The 19,829-nt window shown below is 38.4% G+C and overlaps 1 protein-coding gene across 10 annotated transcripts in view; it reads right to left on the minus strand.

Moving 5' to 3' along the window:
* The window catches only part of DLG2 (discs large MAGUK scaffold protein 2), a 1,188,444-nt gene that overhangs the window by 42,289 nt on the left and 1,126,326 nt on the right, over positions 1-19,829 (minus strand). For all 10 annotated transcript variants that reach the window (XM_075198643.1, XM_075198642.1, XM_075198647.1 and 7 more), the window contains one exon: positions 4,016-4,091. In XM_075198643.1, the coding sequence (XP_075054744.1) occupies positions 4,016-4,091 (76 nt within the window). The remainder of the gene's footprint in view (positions 1-4,015; positions 4,092-19,829) is intronic.

Raw genomic sequence — 19,829 nt, forward strand, 5'->3', positions numbered from 1 at the left:
ATAGATTTGTATTTTGCTGTACACTGCCAGGCAGAGTGAATGCAATACTGAAGTTTTAATGATCATTTTCTGAGTTACAGCAATTGCTTTTGAAGCTCATTTGTGTAATTGCATAATTATGAGATAAAATATAACAATGTCCTCTTTTGTGAATGTATTATAAAAAACTCTTTTCAATTATGCATTGTTATGTAAAATGAATTCTCTATTCATTTTGCTTTATGTAGGTTATGTTTCGTGAAACTGAGTGAAACTTCGCTGGCTATCATTATAGTAATAAATGGAAAGGTATAGCTATGTCTAACTCGAGAATAAATAGGTTATCTTATGGCAAATCCAGAGCTTCAGGTCTTCTACCTCTAAGGGGCTACATGACTGTAACAACATTTTTTTCACATTTAAAATATGCCATGCATTTGCCAGTATGCCCTTAAGTGTACCCATTGCCTACATGCATTAAAGGCAGCCAGGGGCAGTGGCATAATGTGGGGAGGGAATGGAGGCAGCAGGAAGCCACAGACTGAGAGTTATATAGTGGAAGGAGCAGGGTCCCCCAGCAGCACAGAGTATATCAGGAGATGAGTGATGTGTTAGTGAGGACAGGGCTGCATGTGACAGGGGAAGTAACATGATGTGAGGAGGGGAATGGAGGCAGCAGGAAGCCACAGACTGAGAGTTATATAGAGGAAGGAGCAGGGTCCTCAGCAGCACAGAGTATATTAGGAGATGAGCGATGTGTTAGTGAGGACAGGGCTGCATGTGACAGGGGCAGTAACATGATGTGAGGAGGGGAATGGAGGCAGCAGGAAGCCACAGACTGAGAGTTATATAGAGGAAGGAGCAGGGTCCTCAGCAGCACAGAGTATATTAGGAGATGAGCGATGTGTTAGTGAGGACAGGGCTGCATGTGACAGGGGCAGTAACATGATGTGAGGAGGGGAATGGAAGCAGCAGGAAGCCACAGACTGATAGTTATATAGTGGAAGGAGCAGGGCCCCAAATAGCATAGAGTAGCAATATGATGCTTCTGTCAAATGGGTGCAAAATGATGTGGTGTTAAACACACCTCAGATATCATATGTAAATAGCTCCTTTATCAACAGTCATCTAGAACATATTAATAGACATGAACAAAATGGACTTATAAATCAGCTAAAGTGTTATTTTTACTTCAGAGATGCAATCCTTTCTAAGAATGAGGTGTACTGTCATACTATCCCTCCTTCCTGTCCTCCTTTAAAACTGATGTACATCTCTATATGAAAACTTTCGTAAATCCAATTTGTTTATATATGAATAATTTGTCTTTGTTTCACTTCTGGAACATTTCCCAAGCATTGAGGGTACATAGTGTACCACTACATCTCCATATATCTCAGCTGTATGCTATACATAAGTATTTTATGCAATACTTTGGAGTTGATTTTTCTGAAAACTGTTGTATATTGTTATAGAAATTGAAAGCAGTGCCTATCAAACTACAGGTGTGGGTAATGTTCAGATTCTCATTTCTACTTTCCATCTCCATTAGAATTAACTCTGCTCTTCCTTGTGAGGGAATAGGGGAATTGAGGTGGGAAATTTTTCAGTCTATGAAAAATATTTCCATAATATAATTGTAAAGCAGATTTGATAAGAATCTCCTATATGCACTTCAATAAGAAATGTTTTACAATATTTTTTTTTTTTACTATGATGCAATCATATATTTCTAAGTATGTATAAGGGTATGTTAACTGAATCATGCATATGCAGATTTTTGTTATTAGTGGCTGCTTACGGCCTGGTTGGTTTTATGGGCCCTGTCTGCCAACTGCCTCCTGCATGTTGGGGAAAAGTTGGTGGGCAGGGGACATATGAGAGAAAAGCTGGTGGGCAGGGGGCATCTGAGAGAAAGGCTGGTGAGCAGACGGGCATGTGAGAATCAAGCTGGTCGGCAGATGTGCATGTGAGGGAAAAGCATTTGGGCAGCAGGGGACATGTGAGGAAAAGGCTGGTGGGCAGATGGGCATGTGAGGGAAAGGCAGTTGGACAGCAGGGACATGTGAGGAAAAGGCTGGTGGGCAGGGGTTGCATGTGATAAAAAAAAAGCTGGGCACAGAGGGGCATTTGAAAGAAAAGCTGGAGGGCAGGAGGCATGTGAGAGAATAGATGGTGGGCAGGGGGTATCATATGAGAGAAAAGCTGGAGGGCAGGGCTGGTGGGCAGGGATGTCATGTGAGAGAATAGATGGTGGGCAGGGGGTATCATGTGAGAGAAAAGCTGGAGGGCAGGGCTGGTGGGCAGGAGTGTCATGTGAGAGAATAGATGGTGGGCAGGGGGTATCATGTGAGAGAAAAGCTGGAGGTCAGGGCTGGTGGGCAGGGGTGTCATGTGAGAGAATAGATGGTGGGCAGGGGGTATCATGTGAGAGAAAAGCTGGTGGGCAAGAGTGTCAAGTGAGAGAAAAGCTGTGCACAGAGGGGCACTTGATAGAAAAGCTTGTGTGCAGGAGGCATGTGAGAGAATAGATGGTGGGCAAGGGTTATGATATGAGAGAAAAGCTGGCAGGGTTGTCAAGTGAGAGAAAAGCTGGTGGGCAGGTGTGTCATGTAAAATAAAAGCTGGGCACAGAGGTGCATTTGATAGAAAATCTGGTGGGTAGGAGGCATGTGAGAGAATAGATGGTGGGCAGGGGTTATCATGTGAGAGAAAAGCTGGTGGGCAGGGGTGTCATGTGTGAGAAAAGATGGTGGGCAAGAGTGTCAAGTGGGAGAAAAGCTGTTGGACAGGGGGTCGTGTGGTAGAAAAGCTAGTGGGCAGGGGGGCATGTGAGAGAAAAGCTGGTGGACAGCAGGGAATATGAGAGAAAAGCTGGTGAGCATGTAAGAGAAAAGCTGGAGGGCAGATGGGCATGTGAGGGAAAAGTTGATGGGCAGAGGCACATGACAGAAAAGGTGGCGAGCAGCATGTGGCTTGACAGTATGTACTAGGGTGTGTGATATCGGTGTTACCTGTATATAGTGATCAGTATGTACCAGATGTGTGATGTCAGTCTGTCTTGTGTACAGTGATTAGTGTGTATCAGGTGTGTGATATCAGTGTTACCTGTGAATAGTGATCAGTGTGTATTGGGTAAGTAAAGACGGATGGACCAATTGAGGAAAAAAGGGGGGCCCAAATCAGTATCTTGCCTAGGGCCGCGATAAGGTCCTAATATGGCTCTGGCCACATCATAAACACGACCTGGTAAAACAAAACGTCATTAAGCACAGAGGTCGTTGCCATTCTGCTGCCCTACACAAAGCCTTTAGCAAGACTTTTACACAAATTCCAGTTTATAACAAAAACTGGTATCCACGGGAGACATAGCTCTATTTTACAAGTTGGTTTTATAATTGCGACAGTGAACGAAAAGATCCTTTAAAATGTCTGTCAGAACATTGATAGGATTACATAAATTTGTTTTAATTGTAATCAGCAAGCCATTAATCAGCAACGATTTCATTCAGAAATAATGAAACTATGAAAGCCAAATGTAATAATAATATCCGTGATGTATAGTCCCGCTGTGCTGAGGCATCAGTTTGTATAACTCCGTGAGATAAAACTAAATTACTCCCCATTTTATTGGTATATTGGAGTTCTTAATAGAAGAATTTGATCTGCTCCTCTGTTTCCTTCTCCTCTTGTTATAAATCTATTATTTTGTTACAATTTAAACTGAATTCCAGCATGATCCAAATTCATGCATATGAAAATGTTACTTGCTTTTTTACCATTACATAATGTCCCAAATCTATTTTTCAACATTTTTAGTATTTGCATCTATTTTTACTAGAAAACACTTTTTTTGCTATTTAGTCCGCAACTGTATCGTCTACTGAAAATTGAAATGTTCACCTATGCATGAGTGTTACCTTAGAAAATATTAGATGTGTGCAAACATTCCTGGTGTAGTTTCCATAAAGAAAAAAAAATAATCATACCAATGTTTTTTACGTTACACTTTTTAATGTTTTGCTACTCAACTCACCCCTTTAGCATCAATTACTCCTGGCTTTGCATTAAACTTCACAGTCTTTAGCCGCGCTCGCTCCTTTCTTTCAACCCTGTAACAAAATCCAAGATTATAAAAGTTAGAGAAAAGTCTGAAAAACATATTTTCTTATTAAAATAGCTGTTATCGGGTGTGACAGGCCTATCAATATGACCACTAAACGCCATTTAGTTGTTTTTCGTATTTTTATGTGTGTATTGTAAAATGCTTTTTTAAGGCAAAGCTGAGAGATCTCCACATATTTTGCTAGGGTGTTATCTAAGATGCTTACTGCACATGTGCAAGAATGTATTCTTTCTTATCAGTATTGTACCAATAGAAAGTCTGAAATCGTGTTCATACCGTTAAATGTAAGTTGATTCCAGGACCCTTTGCCTCACGACCGGACCTGGGGGTAAATGTGTCAAGCTGAGAGTTTTCCGGAGGGTTCGAAAAGTGGAGATGTTGCCTATAGCAAGCAATCCAATTCTAGCTATCATTTTGTAGAAAGTACTAAATAAATGATAGCTAGAATCTGATTGGCTTTTCAAACCCACCGGAAAACTCTCAGCTTGATACATTTACCCCCCTGATCTGCAGAAGATATCGGAGTTTATCCCGATTGTATTTCCAGCTTTCTTAACAGAAAGACGGGGCCCTAAGAAGTTACCGTTGATATTACTATTGGGAGCTAGGTATTTACATTACTTTTCTCTTTGTTTATATTATTAGCAACTTTTTAAAAATTCAATCTTGCGGTCACGAGTCATTAGCTCTTTGAACCTGAAAGAACCTCGTTCCACCTGGAACATCGGGAAAAAACAAATTTAAACTACATCATTATAAATGTAGCAAGACATAATTTATTTCATTTTTATTAGCCATTTTAAAATGCCTGTTTCCTGGTCGACATTCGTAATTAGGCACATGGTGTGCCTGTAGGTGCACATAGAGAAGGAAACATAAACATACCTCACAACTTTGAGGCACGCAGAATCGGGACAAAATAAATTTTTGCCGCTGGTTCACCCAAACCCTACCCAAAATACCCACTTTTGGATGAAACTTCTGCCATTTTCGCAAGGCCCATCATTTGGGACTGTCCCGCCAACCTCACCAGTAGCGCCATCTAGCCCTTTGTAATTTGTATAAATAGTCTGTCAACAAACTCACTATGTCATCTAATGCATTTTCTTTTTAATTTTGTATTTATTTTTTAAAAAAATGTTATTCACATCCCTTGATAACATGTACATTAACAATGTCCACACCCACTTGAAAGAGAAGCAGGATCCTCGGGGGGAGGCCTAATCTGCCGGGAATCTGACGAACATTCCAAAAGAGTAGGCAAGTCTGAGCTAACACTGTACGTCGCAGGGTAGCAACAGGCCAGGGGGTATATTTACTAAACTGCGGGTTTGAAAAAGTGGAGATGTTGCCTATAGCAACCAATCAGATTCTAGCTGTCATTTATTAGTTAGTACATTCTACAAAATGACAGCTAGAATCTGATTGGTTGCTAATAGCAACATCTCCACTTTTTCAAACCCGCAGTTTAGTAAATCTAGCCCCAGATGTCTTCAGTATTTGTATGTATGACACAAGTGTGTTAGACTGTTAAACAGGCACTTTATTTATTACACCTGTGGAAAACTCGGATTTAAAAAAAAAGTCTGTCCTTTTACTGGCTCTCAAAGCTTAGAGTTTTTTACCCATGCCCACGAACACCTAGAATATAAATCGAGCACTTAGAGATTAGAAAGGGCTTGATTGAGAATGCACCTCTCACCTGTACATGTTGAAGCAGTAATTTGATGGGATAAATCAAAATTTAATTGATAATTATCAATTCACTAGGAATTCTGGGGACATTTATGACAACTGGTGCACAGGTTAACGGTGGTGTTGCCCATAGAAACCAATCAGATTCTAGATGTCATGTGTTAGCATGGTTTAAAAATATGAAAGCAAACTTCTGATTAGTTAAAATGGCCAAAATCTGTTTTCCTGTCTACCAGTTTACATAAATTGGTGGGATATTGGTCTGACTCATGAATATTAGTCCTCAGTGATGTTATTGGTTCCTAGTGATTTGATAGGTTGCAGTTCCATGAATATTGGATCAACCCAGAAGATATGTGCCTTCCTGTGTATAAGTGACACATATAAGTAGAAGTCTACTAGCCCCGCATAAACTTTACAATTGCTCTCTTAATGTATTTTGTTGATAATATGGGCTGGTGTAAGCACTGCTCCTTGAACTAATAACTAACAAAAAGACCACCTTGTTAGACCGTACCTTAATTTTGCAAAGTATATTTTAAAAATAGGTAAGAAAAGTCTTCAATTGCATACATTGCTAACAGGGTGATTCACATATATAGCATTGTGCATCAAGCGGTTTCTAAATCATTTACAGAGTAGGCAGATTTGTTCAAAGCAAGATGCAATAGTGTCATTCACCATCTGATTGGGCAGCCAATACTGTGGTACAGGAGGGGACGGCATGTAGAGGTTGGCATTGGTAGGGGAACTTGGCATTATAGTGCCAACCCCGCTTTCCATCGATGATATATCGGGCTCTGCTCTGTTGCTTACCCATTACTTTTAGGGGAGACAAGAGCGGCATAGCCTAAGGGGGTCTAACGTTATAATACTCCGCTACTAGGACTCAATGTTAAACATCTTGCCAAACACTAGCCACTAGATGGGAAGTCTGTTGCAAACATTAGCTATATTAAGGTCTGCTTTGTGTATTGTTCACCGATAAAGGTTCTGCTTTGTATACTAGCCACATGCAAGGATTGTATTGTGATTGATAATACCTGGTGTGAAAGAGATCCTAAGATTTCAGGTAGTTGCTGTACCTTCTGCTTCAACATATCAACAGTAGTTATACTTTACTCTTTAAAAAATTTTTTTTTAACAAAAATGCTTTCCATTTTTACCAATTTTGGAGAAAATAATAAAATACCAAACAAGCTCATTATCTTACTTTACAGGTTACCCGGGTTTAGCGGATATATCTCTATTAAGAATAATATCCTTCAAGGAGGACACTGTGGCAAATTACCTAATTGTTCAATTATGATAATATCCGTACACAAATAAAAGAGAAATCAAATAAAGAGAACAAGAAGCGTCACTGATATTTCTCAGCCTTGTAAAGCAATTAAAGGTCAATATGATTTGCTTCAGTGGCAATGTTCCCCGCTAATGCTGTTTCTGCAACAGCCTCGGGTGTAAATTCATTAAGCTCTGTTAAAGGGAAACATTACCAAAATACAAGTATCTTCTGCAACAAATTTTGTTATGTACTGGTTTTAGTTACAAAACTTTTGTGTTTAAATCAAGGAATCTTGATTCAGTGACCAACAGACTGCGGTCTGTATTGTATAGGAGCTGCAAGAATGGGTGTGTATTGGATACTAGTCATTAGAGTGCACCCTACATTCACAGTATTGTATGCTGGCCATTAGAATGTACTCTACATTTATAATATTGGATACTACTCATTAGAGTGCACTCTACACTCATGATATTGTATACAGGCCATTAGAATGTACTCTGCACTCATAATATTGCATTCTGGTCATTAGAATGCACTTTATGTTCATAATATTGTATAATGACCATTAGAATGCACTCTATGTTCATAATACTGCATACAGTCCATTAGAATGCACTCTACATTCATAATATTGGATACAGGCCATTGGAATGCACTCTACATTCATAAAATTGCATACTGGTCATTAGAATGCACTCTATATTCATAATATTGGATACAGGCCATTGGAATGCACTCTACATGCATAATATTGGATACAAGCCATTAGAATGCACTCTACATTCATAATATTGGATTCAGGCCATTAGAATGCACTATATAGTCATAATATTGGATACAGGCCATTAGAATGCACTCTATAATCATAATATTGGATACAGGCCATTAAAATGTACTCTACATTCATAAAATTGCATACTGGTCATTAGAAAGCACTCTACATTCATAATATTGTATAATTACCATTAAAATGCACTCTACATTCATAATATTGCATACTGGTCATTAGAATGCATTCTACATTCATGGTATTTTATACTGGCCTTGCAATGTACCCTACATTCATACTTTTTCATACTGGTCACTGGACTGTATCGTACATTAATGATATTGCATACTGTTAGTTAGAATGTACTCTACATCGAATACTCGTCATTGTAATGCGGTATCATACTTAATTATAACTCTTTGAAATAACACATTTTCATGCAATTCATTGGTTGGGGTAAAACCACACACATCAGACAACCACATTAACAGGGTTTTGATCAAATATTTTTGTTGCATGATACACAGGTCTCCTTAATTTCCAACATGGCAATTGGAAATATCTGTAGCAAATCATCATCAGAGACTTGCTTTTACCTTTCAAATTGCATTGGAATCTGATCGGTTGCAATGGGTAACAATATTATTTTCCTGTGCACTCTTATATATGTAAAAAGTACTGCGACGATACCTAGAGGTAAAGATGGGCCTCAGTACCTGCTAGTTGGATGTCCCCACAGAATATCACTGTGGCTACCCAATCCAGCCAGGGCCCTTGAAAGTAGATATCACACAATTTTATAATCTCGATGATAGTCCTCTTGCTATTGTGAAATATTGATAGATGACTTTCCAATATTGTTAATTCTATTCTTGAAGTCGCTGTTGTGGAAATTTCACATTAGACCTGCTGGTGTATAATCTGGTGGCAGACCTCACAAAATAATTGCACTAGTTGATAATCAATGTGGAAAGATTTTGGATTACAAGACTACGCTGTTTGATCAACAACATACTATTGATAGGGTATGTCCATTCTTCGAGTCTGCATATACTGATAATTTTTGAAAGATGATTCACGCAGAAAAGGTAATAATATGGTTTTAATCAGTCCGTACAACAATTGTACATTTACCTACACAGTGATACAACTCCATTACAGAAGCACTCCGCTCAAAGTGGAATTTCCCCATTAGGAAAACTCTGCCCCAAGTAGAATTATGTTATCTCTCCCGAGATCCATTACACGACCTTACAATGACCCCATGAGCACCGGAAAGAACTGTCATGTTGGAACAGGTACCCCTATCAGATCACACTACAAATTGACATTAATTGAATCTTTAAAGTGCTTGTGGGGTCACAAGGTTGTAGCTCTTGTCATCAAGCAATAATAGAGAGTAAGGGAAGTGATAGGATTTTCCTTGCAAACTGTTCTTCCTCTGCTGAGCCACTCTGTCAGTCTCTACATTGGCTGCCTGTATTTCAACAAATCCAATATAAAATTCTCCTACTAACATACAATTCCGTCAACAAAATTGCACCGACATACATCTCCTCACTTGTCTCAATATCACCCAACTCGACACCTCCGTTCTGCACAAGATCTGTGTCTCTCCTCCACTCTCATCACATCCTCCCATTCTCGGTTACAGGACTTTTTTAGGGCTTCACCCAATTTATGGAATTCCCTCCCTCGCACAGTAAGACTTTCCTCTAGTCTTCAAACCTTCAAGCGTTCTCTGAAAACCCACCTTATAATATTCCTCAACCAGCATCTTAATCTCCCTAGTTTACCCTATTACCACCCTCTATATATCTAACACAAGACAACAACCCTCTGACCAACATTGCTGTGTGACTGATCACACAGCCCACTCAATACTTTTACCTTTGCATTCTAGCTGGTCCATTGTACAATATGATGTAGCACAAGCCGTTGTGTTTCAAACTCCCATTGTCCTATAGATTGTAAGCTTGTGAGCAGGGCCCTCTTACCTCTCTGTCTGTATTGTATTACCCAGTATTGTTTTATTCATGTTCGTTCAGAATTGTGAAGCGCTACAGAATGTGCTGGCGCTATATAAATAAATGTTGACGACGATGATGATGATGATGATCCCAGAGGAGGAAGCCACGCAGTACTTTTACCCAGAAGGGAGGTTCCGCAATGTGGACAACTCCAGAAGAGTTTTTGCACGTTTATAACCAGACAAATTTATTTTGTTTCTAAGATGCGTCAGTTTTACTGGGAATACATTTTATATTTTTTTAGTCTATACCAGTGTTTCCCAAACCCAGTCCCCACGGTCACCTAACAGTACATGTTTTCCATATCTCTTTGCTGGAGCACAGGTGTAATCATTACTGACTGACACAGATCCATAGGTGGTATAATTATGTCATCTGGAAAACCTGCACTGTTAGGGGGTTCTGAGGACTGGGTTTGGGAAACACTGGTCTATACAAATATTATATTGTTTATTTTGGGGGCAGATCTTTTCCTTTTTTTGGTAGCAGAAAAATACACTTTTCCTTGATTCTTCATAAAACTATTTGTAGGCTAATTCTCCCAGGGCCTGATTCATTAAGGATCTTAAATGAAGAGGTATCTTATTTCAGTCTCCTGGACAAAACCATGTTACAATGCAAGGGGTGCAAACTAGTTTTCTGTTTTGTACATAAGTTAAATACTGACTGTTTTTTCATGTAGCACACAAATATCAACTTTAAATTTCAGTGTACAAATAAGCTATCAAGTATTTGTGTGCTACATGAAAAACAGTCAGTATTTAACTTATGTGCAAAACAGAAAACTAGTTTGCACCCCTTGCATTGTAACATGGTTTTGTCCAGGATTATAGAGATACCAAATATGTGTACTTTGTACAAGGTGTGACGCAATTATGAGGCATTGAGACAAAAGGTATAAATTTTAGTTTTTGAAACATTTTTTTTTCCTTTGAAGCTATATCAGAACTATACATACATAAAGATTGACTGGGTACCATTTTTAAAGTTATTTTAAATTTGTATATTTCTAAAAAAAACTTTTATATTTTAGGCAGCCATTTCTGGACAGGGGTGACTTCATTGGCCGGGGATCAATTTTATAGTTTCTGTTTTTTTTGCAGTTTTTACAGTTTTCCAATCCCTGTATCTCTGGAGTAATAATACTGGAGTAATACTGATCTAATGCTAGTTGATAGTTGATACTGCGGACACATGAATATGGAAATGATACATAGCGTTCATATTGTAATCTACTTTACTGGTACTCGAGAACCAAATCGAACAGTCCCGTCATAATTGAAACAAGCTTATTTATGTCCTGTCAAGCAATAGCTGCTTCCAACAAGACATATGTAGACATTGAGAGGTTGGGAACTAATTGAGATGGCTCAACTGACATGGGACATTTTTGGACAACTAATCCTTCATCTGTAGTTTCAAAATTATTCTTACCAGGAAATGAATTTGACAAATCTGACAAGTGTCAAAGGTGCTTTGGGAGTCCTTTTGGAAATCCCCCTTCAATATAAACCAATATTGTTCTATTAACAAAAACATTGAAGCTATTTAGATGAGACATGATTTTTATTTTGTGTATTTTCCTAAAGACCAAAACATTTTGTTTATAAAAAAAAGCAAAAAAAAAAAATTACAATAGTTTGAAAATATAAGTAAAGTTTATTTTCAAAAGTTCAAAATACAAACATTTGACAGAAGAGTCATTTTAAATACCTAGCTGGCATCTTTGCTTCAAAGTGACATCACCGACCATGGGTGGACAATTCAAAAATCTCCATAAATGCATTATTATTATTTATTTCTAAAGTGAAAACATCTTCTGTAGCACTGTAGTAGTAAGAAAATAATAACAATGACATGATTTTATCATTTACACTAAAATGTCACAATGAAATTAAAACCCTGCTCAAAGAGCTTACAATCTAAGAGGTGAGTGAGCATGTAAGTTGACAGAGTGAATTGTAAACCAGATTTACGGTGTGAGAAGTTCCCATAAATCAGGTGAGTGTAGAAGGGTCAGGTTATGTGCGTGTTTTATGGCATGAGGAACAGATCTCCAGAGAACAGGTGCAGCACTAGAGGAACCGCGAGTGACAAGAGAAGAGAGAAGGAGGACACTTTAGAGAGTCTGTTTAGGAGTTACCTGAAGATTGGGGAAAAGAAGTAATGAGGTGCAAAACTTTTGGGTGCTTTTAGGTTAAGAACAGGATATTAAAATGTATCCTGTGTGTGATAGGAACCTATTATAGAGACTGAAAGGCAGATATTAGGACTGAAAACAGTGGAATATATTCCAAAAGAAGATTTTAAAAAGGCTCATGGATCTCTTTGAGCATCAAGGTCCATTCACCAAGCTATTCAAGGCAATAGATGGACAATGTTCAACAGAGAGTAACCTGAATAATACAGTTGAAGACACATCTATGTTCTGTCCGGCTTTCTATGTGTGCTACTTTGAACAGCCATGCAAATAGCACTTGAGACATAGGGGTTAATGATGAACTCCTGTCTAACATGAGATTGTGGTGTGAGAAGTTCCCACAGACTAGCTAACTGGAGCGAGTTATTATAGGGTTAGTTTATATGTTTGTGTGAAGAAATTTGTCTTCAAGGACGATTTAGAAGCTTGAAGACTCTGCGAGTATCTTGTGGCATGAGGAGGAGAGTTCTAGAGAATAGGTGCAGCTCTAGAGAAGCCGTGAGTGAGAAAAGGAAATCAGAGAGGAAAAAAGAAGAAGGGCACGATTAGAGCAGAGGGTCAACACAACGTACAGGTCAGGTGGACGGTCAGTACTGGCTAACTAACCACGTATACGTGCCCTTAGGCTTGTGAAGATTGCCTCTTTTCTCCTCTTTGCTTCCAGCAAAGGAATAGGACAGATAATCTGCTGAACACAACTAGTTAAGTATAAATATATTTTTTTTATTTTAGGTACAATCATTACCTTTGTAATTCACCAGCTTTGGTGTATAAATGCATGTCAAATCAATGTCCAATACAGGGCTTACTCCGTCACTAAATGATCAATCTCTGAGTTATTCAATTTTCCCCTTTGGTGGCTTATTTTTCATTCAAATGTAGTAAACTGCTGATTTTTCTTATCCAATTATTCTGTTTACCACATTATCCTCAATCACTCTCTTATATTTCCTGGAAGCCAGGGACACAGCCAAGTGATATATAGCTTGTATCACGGACAGCAGGTTTTGAAAACATCTCTATTCACTTAAACTTATTAAAAAATGAGATAGAAATTGCCTTTCAGCGTTTTCCGCTGACATTTCTGTGATACATCATCAGATAACTTGTAAATCATAACTGTCATTATAATTAGGAGCATTCACGGTGATATCAAATGGATTAACCGCTAGAGTGATATTTTCCCAAACATTCTAACTTATGGGCTGTGTACAACAAACTTTTTAACACATTAATGAAACTGCTTGGCAAATATTTATCTATTTTACTTATTAGGCTTAAGTGAATTGAAGGGATGCTATCATGATTTTGTATGTGTTATGAATTTAGATATAGCATAATCTCCTTTTATCAATGATTAAAAGCATAAAATGCCAACCTATGCTTATCTTTATTTCATTAATTTGGAATCAACGTGGGAGCAGGCCCACTGTGTTTCTACAGAAAAGCAGCGTAGGGGCCTCATTGGGGCATGCGTAATTTCCGGGATACTCCCAAAATTGGGAGTCTCCCAGACTCCCGTAAGATCCTGGATCCAACCCACGTTAATATTGAAGCATAGGTGGGGATTGATGTGTCAACATGCCCTCCCTTTACCCGCACTTGTCACCTGACCAGAGGGGAGGTATTTAACCTTGGCAAGCATGGCCTTTACTGGCCATGATTTGGACCCACACATGCTTGGAAGAGACCACAGAGCAGAGGGGAGGCCTGGGAGGCCGAAGCGACATTGCCAGACCTTGTTGCACATTTTGGTATAGGATGTGGTTTTGCTGTGTTCCCCTTGGCGCTTCTCATTAAGGAATAGGTTTAGGATGTCCCAGAGCTCTGTTGTGAGTGGAGGTACCACCATGCTATAATATGTCCACTGTCCTGATTGATAAACAGCAGTTAACTTCTATGACAGGTCACATCAGATAAATTTAGTAGGATAACCCATGTTATGTTTATATATAGTATTGGCCAGAGACGTACTGTAGACAAGCAAACACCCATGTAAGTTTTATATATATAGTCACTATATGAACACAGATATCAACGTTTTGAAGATGAGCCCAGATTAAACTGTTCTCATCACACAGAAAAAAATTATATTTATCTGTGTGCACCTCGCCAGCTGTACATTGTATTTCACTACCACTGATGTAGATTATACGTCGGTACCTGTCCAACACTTAGGAGACTAGTAGGTTCTACATTGGCTGGCTCCTGCTCCCAACAGATTCTAATCTGCAGCCATTGGCTTAGAACTTAGAGTGAGCTTACAGCTTCCGTGTCTACAAGTGCCAGTATGCACTGTCAGCCATGGGTATGCTGTCACTTGTAGTTCAACAATTGCCAGCATACCCAAGCAGTTTATGAAAGTAATTGCTGCTACATATTAAAATACTTTTTTTTAACTTTAAACAATAATTCCTCCAACACCCACCACCCAAGGGTGTTGGGATGAGCCCTAGTGCTATCAGCACTGGGCTGAATTATTGCCAAAGTTGGGGCACATTTTCTCGAAGGTCAAAAAATGTCGGCAAATATGGTTAAAATGCAGTAAATATAATGAGAAAATATTATGTGGATGTTGTGACACATACTGCTCTACTTATCAGAACTTATCGGACTAATACAACTCTGAGATAGTTTTCAAAACGTTGAAAAATTACCAATAATTATATTTTAATAACATTGGGCCTGATTCATTAAGGAAAGTTAAGCAAAAAATTGAGTAAGTTTTCTTACTCAAGTTTTCTGGACAAAACCATGCTGCATTGCAAGGGGTGCAAATTAGTTTATTATTTTGCACATAAAGAAATTACTGTCTGTATTTTCATATAGCACACAAATACTTGATCGCTTATTTGTACACTGAAATTTAAAGCTGATCTAGGACATGTCCTACCCCAAATATAAATCTGCCATCACATTTTAAATTTACCTCCCCCTCCAATGCAATATAGTTTTGCCTTACTTACTTTTACTTTTCCTTAACTTTCCTTAATGAATTAGGCCCATTAAGGGTCATGAATAATTAAAACGGTTAATGACTTGACCTTAAATATTATTTTAAAGAGGACCTGTAACATTTTACATAAATCCATTTGCACTATAACAGTGTAAGAAACAAAATATTTTCCTATGACCCCCTCCACTGAAGAATACAGAAAAACTGTGCTTGAGGTATGCAAATGCCCCATTGCAGCTTGGGAGTTGAGCAGCATATAGCTAACAGTTTAAGGTTCGAGGAAGGGTTACCATAGGTGGCAATTCTTGCAATACATGCAAGTAGAATTTAAATAACACACAATGGTGTAATCAGTAACAAATTAATATCCTCTTTTCCATAACAGAATGTTAACAAAGTATTTTTATTTGCCAAATATAATATTAAATAAATAAATAACAAATATGATATTAAATAAATAATAATAATAATAAAAAGAACGGACTAATTATTAATCTAATACTTCTAAAATGTATTGCATAGAACTAAATATTTTTTTTTTGGGCAAAACAGAATCATTTTCTAATCCTTATATAAGATTATGACTTCATTATGTGTTTAAAAATCAAAGTGATTTACTATTGATGCATAGGGGTAAATGTATTAACCTGAGAGTTTTCCGGTGGGTTTGAAAAATGGAGATGTTGCCTATAGCAACCAATCTGATTCTAGCTGTCATTTTGTAGAATGTACAAAATAAATGATAGCTAGAATCTGATTGGCTTTTCAAACCCACCGAAAAACTCTCAGCTTGATACATTTACCCCATAATGGTATTTAGAGTATGTAATAATTCAAGTGTGGAAAGAAATTAACAGCTAATTCATATCCTATTATCTCATACTTGGCAATTTATAAATTCTCCCCGCTGGGAGATCCTGGAGGGGGGGCGGGGGTCAGTTGGCAAGTGTGGGAGGGGGCGTGGTTACATAGCACCACCCCCTGTAGTGATTCACGGCTTTAAGGTGGGGCTTCACAGCACCATTCACATCATTGAGCCCCACCTCCCTGGGACCTGGGAGGGTGCCTGTACTGTTGGGACTACGGGAGGACTGCCCGAAATTTAGGAGAGTAGTCAAGTATGTATTATCTATCTATCTAAGATATAACTGAAATAAAGCATGTAGGCAATGACATTATTTCATGACTAGTTCATAGACAGGGTCATAATTAGAGGAAGATCATAATGCAACATGAGCTAATGTGATAGAGTTTTGGAGATAACCAGAGTCTTTAAGAGCTGTCTGTGAGCACAAAAATAGTTACAGCTCACTATTAAAGGGCAACTAAAGACCAAGGGATCTATTTATCAAAGGGAGCTAAACCTTAAATCCATTGAAAACGGATGTTTTATTATTAAAATAAGGCATTTTTTTCTCATTGTTTTTTAAATAAAGTTTAATTTAATTTTTCTATTTTTTTTTTTTTTTTTTAAATCAATAACTTTATTATCTTTTTTAAATGAATCTGGGACGGGAAGCCCGGTCCTGTAATGCAGATTTCAAAAAGATAAGTGATTTTTGTTCTCTATGCTATTAAGTATGGGTCCACAAGGACAGAACTATATTAGTGAAAATTGATGCACAGTGTTGGTCTGCATTACTTTCATGAGCGATTGTATTAGATCATTTCAAGGACCACCTAACCTAAAATATACATTGGCTCAGTGGTGGAAGTGGGGTGTATACGGGGGTTCGCCATACCGCCACTTTTACTGCTGCCTTCATTGTAACACTATTGCATTCCTTTCATTTACATTTACATTACATTTTTCATGCCTCCATTTCTAAATTTCCACTTCGACCTCAGCATTGACTAGTATAAAAATGCTACTAATACAAATCACAAGTATATAGGAAGTTTCAAGCGCTGACCGTACTTATTCGATCTGATCGGCATCTCACCGATAACGGTCCGATTTGCCACTGTTGACGTTGAAATTGCAGGATGTGTACCGAGCCTTAGCTTACTTCTGCTGAACAGAGACAAATACATTGTACTTGTTTGTGAATATTTATCAGCAGATCTATTATGTAAGCAGCTTGTCTATTAGGTTTAATGGTCCTTTAAGTGCTGGGATTCCTGGTAAGTACAATAATACAACCATCGAGCGTGCAGGAACAATCTGTGTGAAGCTGTGAAAGGACAGATGAAGGTGAAGAAGGAGGAAGTAGGTAACTGTCCTGGTCTACTGAGCCCTTATTAATTTTTCCAACCTGTCTGAGAAGTCTTAAAATCTTTTTAGTTTATAAGACAAGTTTTATTTGTCTTTAATTTGTGTTTACAACCATCAAAGCTCACAGCAATACTACGCTATTCCGTTATCCAAGACAACTATTATGTTCCATAATCTGCTAGCACTAGGGATGGATGTGCTTGTTTGGTACATAGTGTATACTTTGTTATTATGTTATTATTATTATCTTTTATTTATAGGGCGCCACAAGGGTTCAGCAGAGCCATAGATAGGGGCTTAGAACATACAATGAATTGACAAATTGATAGATGTACAAAAGTAACAAAACTGTATAAATGCAAACAATAAATTTACATAATTATATAATTATAATATATAATATAATTATAACCTGTAAAAATGCATACTTAAAAAACCACTGGGAGAGAGATACCTGCTTGCTTTAGCTTACATTGGAGGGAATGCTCAGAAAGGGTGAAACTTTATTGGAGGAGCAGAGACAGGGGCTGTGAAGGCCGGGTATTTAGGATTGGGGGCTGGTAGGCTTGAATAAAAAGATGAGTTAATGGCCTGGTTGGAGGCTAGGATGGGAAGAGGTAATCAGTGAAGTGGTGAGGTCAGAGCAGGGTGAGTCCCAGGGGGTGTGGTTGGAAATAAGGTTGTAGATTGGGGGTTGAGGAGTGGTTTAGGATTGGTTGGTGCCTTTGCAAGTGAGGGTAAGGATTGTGAAGCGGACACAGAGCCAGTGTAGTGACTGGCGGGGAGGGGTGGCAGTGGTAGAGAGGCGAAAGAGGAAAATGCGTTGGGCAGCATTGAGGACAGACTGAAGTGGAGGAAAGGAAACATGTGACATGGGGTAAAGAGGTGATGAGAACATATCTCCTGCACATGAATCAGGGACTTCTGTCCAATCAGGAGCTGCTGTCACTATGTATATACCAGCTGTGCCTGAATCTCCCACCAAGTTACTGCAGCCAGCTACGGTTATAGACACTTTGTATATTAACATCTTTGTCATTTTCTCTGTACGCACAAGTTACTAGTACACCATTATCAAGCTCTGTGTTATGCATGTGGCATTGAGTATAAAAGCCATAGATGTTTACTTTAGTTTGTTGTTTTACTGTCTTTGTTTAATTATGTTTGGTTCAATAATTTATTATGCAATGTCTTTGGATCGTTGCTCTCTGTGTTGTATACTACTGGAAATTTCGTGTACGGCGCTGCAGACCTTTTGTTGCACCTTATAAATAAAAGATAACAACAATAACAATAACAACAACAACAACGACAACAATAATAATAATAATAATAATAATAATAATAATAATAATGTTTTTAACCATAGCATTCATGATAATTTAGTCACTTTTACAATAAGCGTGTCCCGTCCTCACCATGGGGTAAATGTATCAATGTCCGGATTCTTCAACTCCGGCGAGATCGGCGTCTTCAGCGCTTAAATTTAAAGCGGCGCTGCCTTGTAAAGGGAAGTTTCCCTTTACAAGGCAGCGCCGCTTTAAATTTAAGCGCTGAAGACACCGATCTCGCCGGAGTTGAAGAATCCGGACATTGATACATTTACCCCCATATCACATATCTCAAGATTGTGTTATACACGGTGCATTAGGAATTGCCTTTTGCCAGTGTATGTCATGCTAATTTAACAACTACCCCGACCGGACTTAAACTAACTACAGCTCAGTGGTATTTGAATTTAATCTCCCCGCATGAGAATTATTTTGTAGACCATTGCTGCTAATTAAATTTATTCCAATGAATATAGGCTAATTATATGCATCTTGAGCTCAATAGGCTTTATTAATATGGTTTTATATATGTTCCATACAGGTATATATGCATTAGTTATTATTCATTTCTATTAAATATTCATTCATTTACAGCCATTATTAAATATATTTTTTTACAAGCAACTGTTTAGCACTAATTCCAATATTTTATAGTATCATTCTAATGTAAACTCTATTTTCTGCTGCAGCTGTTTGATTTTAGCTTTAGGAAAAGGTGGCAATCCGACTGTCAGCTCTCTCCTCTCCTGGCATTCTGGTTACTAGTGACTGTGATCTGGTGAAGGTGGGGGTCCCGCAGGGGGGGCTACATGGAGGGTCTTATGCATAACTATCTATTATTGTACAAAGGTGGACAGACCTTTAAAATTGAATTGTTTACCATTGTACGATTTAATATCATTTCCAGGAGCTCTTTGTTGCTGGGTGGGGACAATAAAAGCGTAGCAGCGTAGGCAGGCACTGGAGTATTATACATGTCTGGAAGCCTGTAAGGTGGTGCAGTTGGTCCATGGACCACTTAAATGTACTTTTCACCAGGACCAATGGTTGCAGGTCTCCCTTTTCCCTCTCAGACAAGCCACTAACAGAAAGTCAAAATTCAACCCTTCTATCGGCTAATTGGCCTTAGCCATATGTCAGCCAATATCTGCCAATTTGGCTAAGCGGCACGTGCAGCCAGAAAACTAACGTGATTCGCCATAATATTCAAATCGATATCGATTGTCTCATCATCAGGCAC

This window comes from Mixophyes fleayi, chromosome 2, assembly GCF_038048845.1.
Source record: "Mixophyes fleayi isolate aMixFle1 chromosome 2, aMixFle1.hap1, whole genome shotgun sequence".
Classification (NCBI taxonomy): domain Eukaryota; kingdom Metazoa; phylum Chordata; class Amphibia; order Anura; family Limnodynastidae; genus Mixophyes; species Mixophyes fleayi.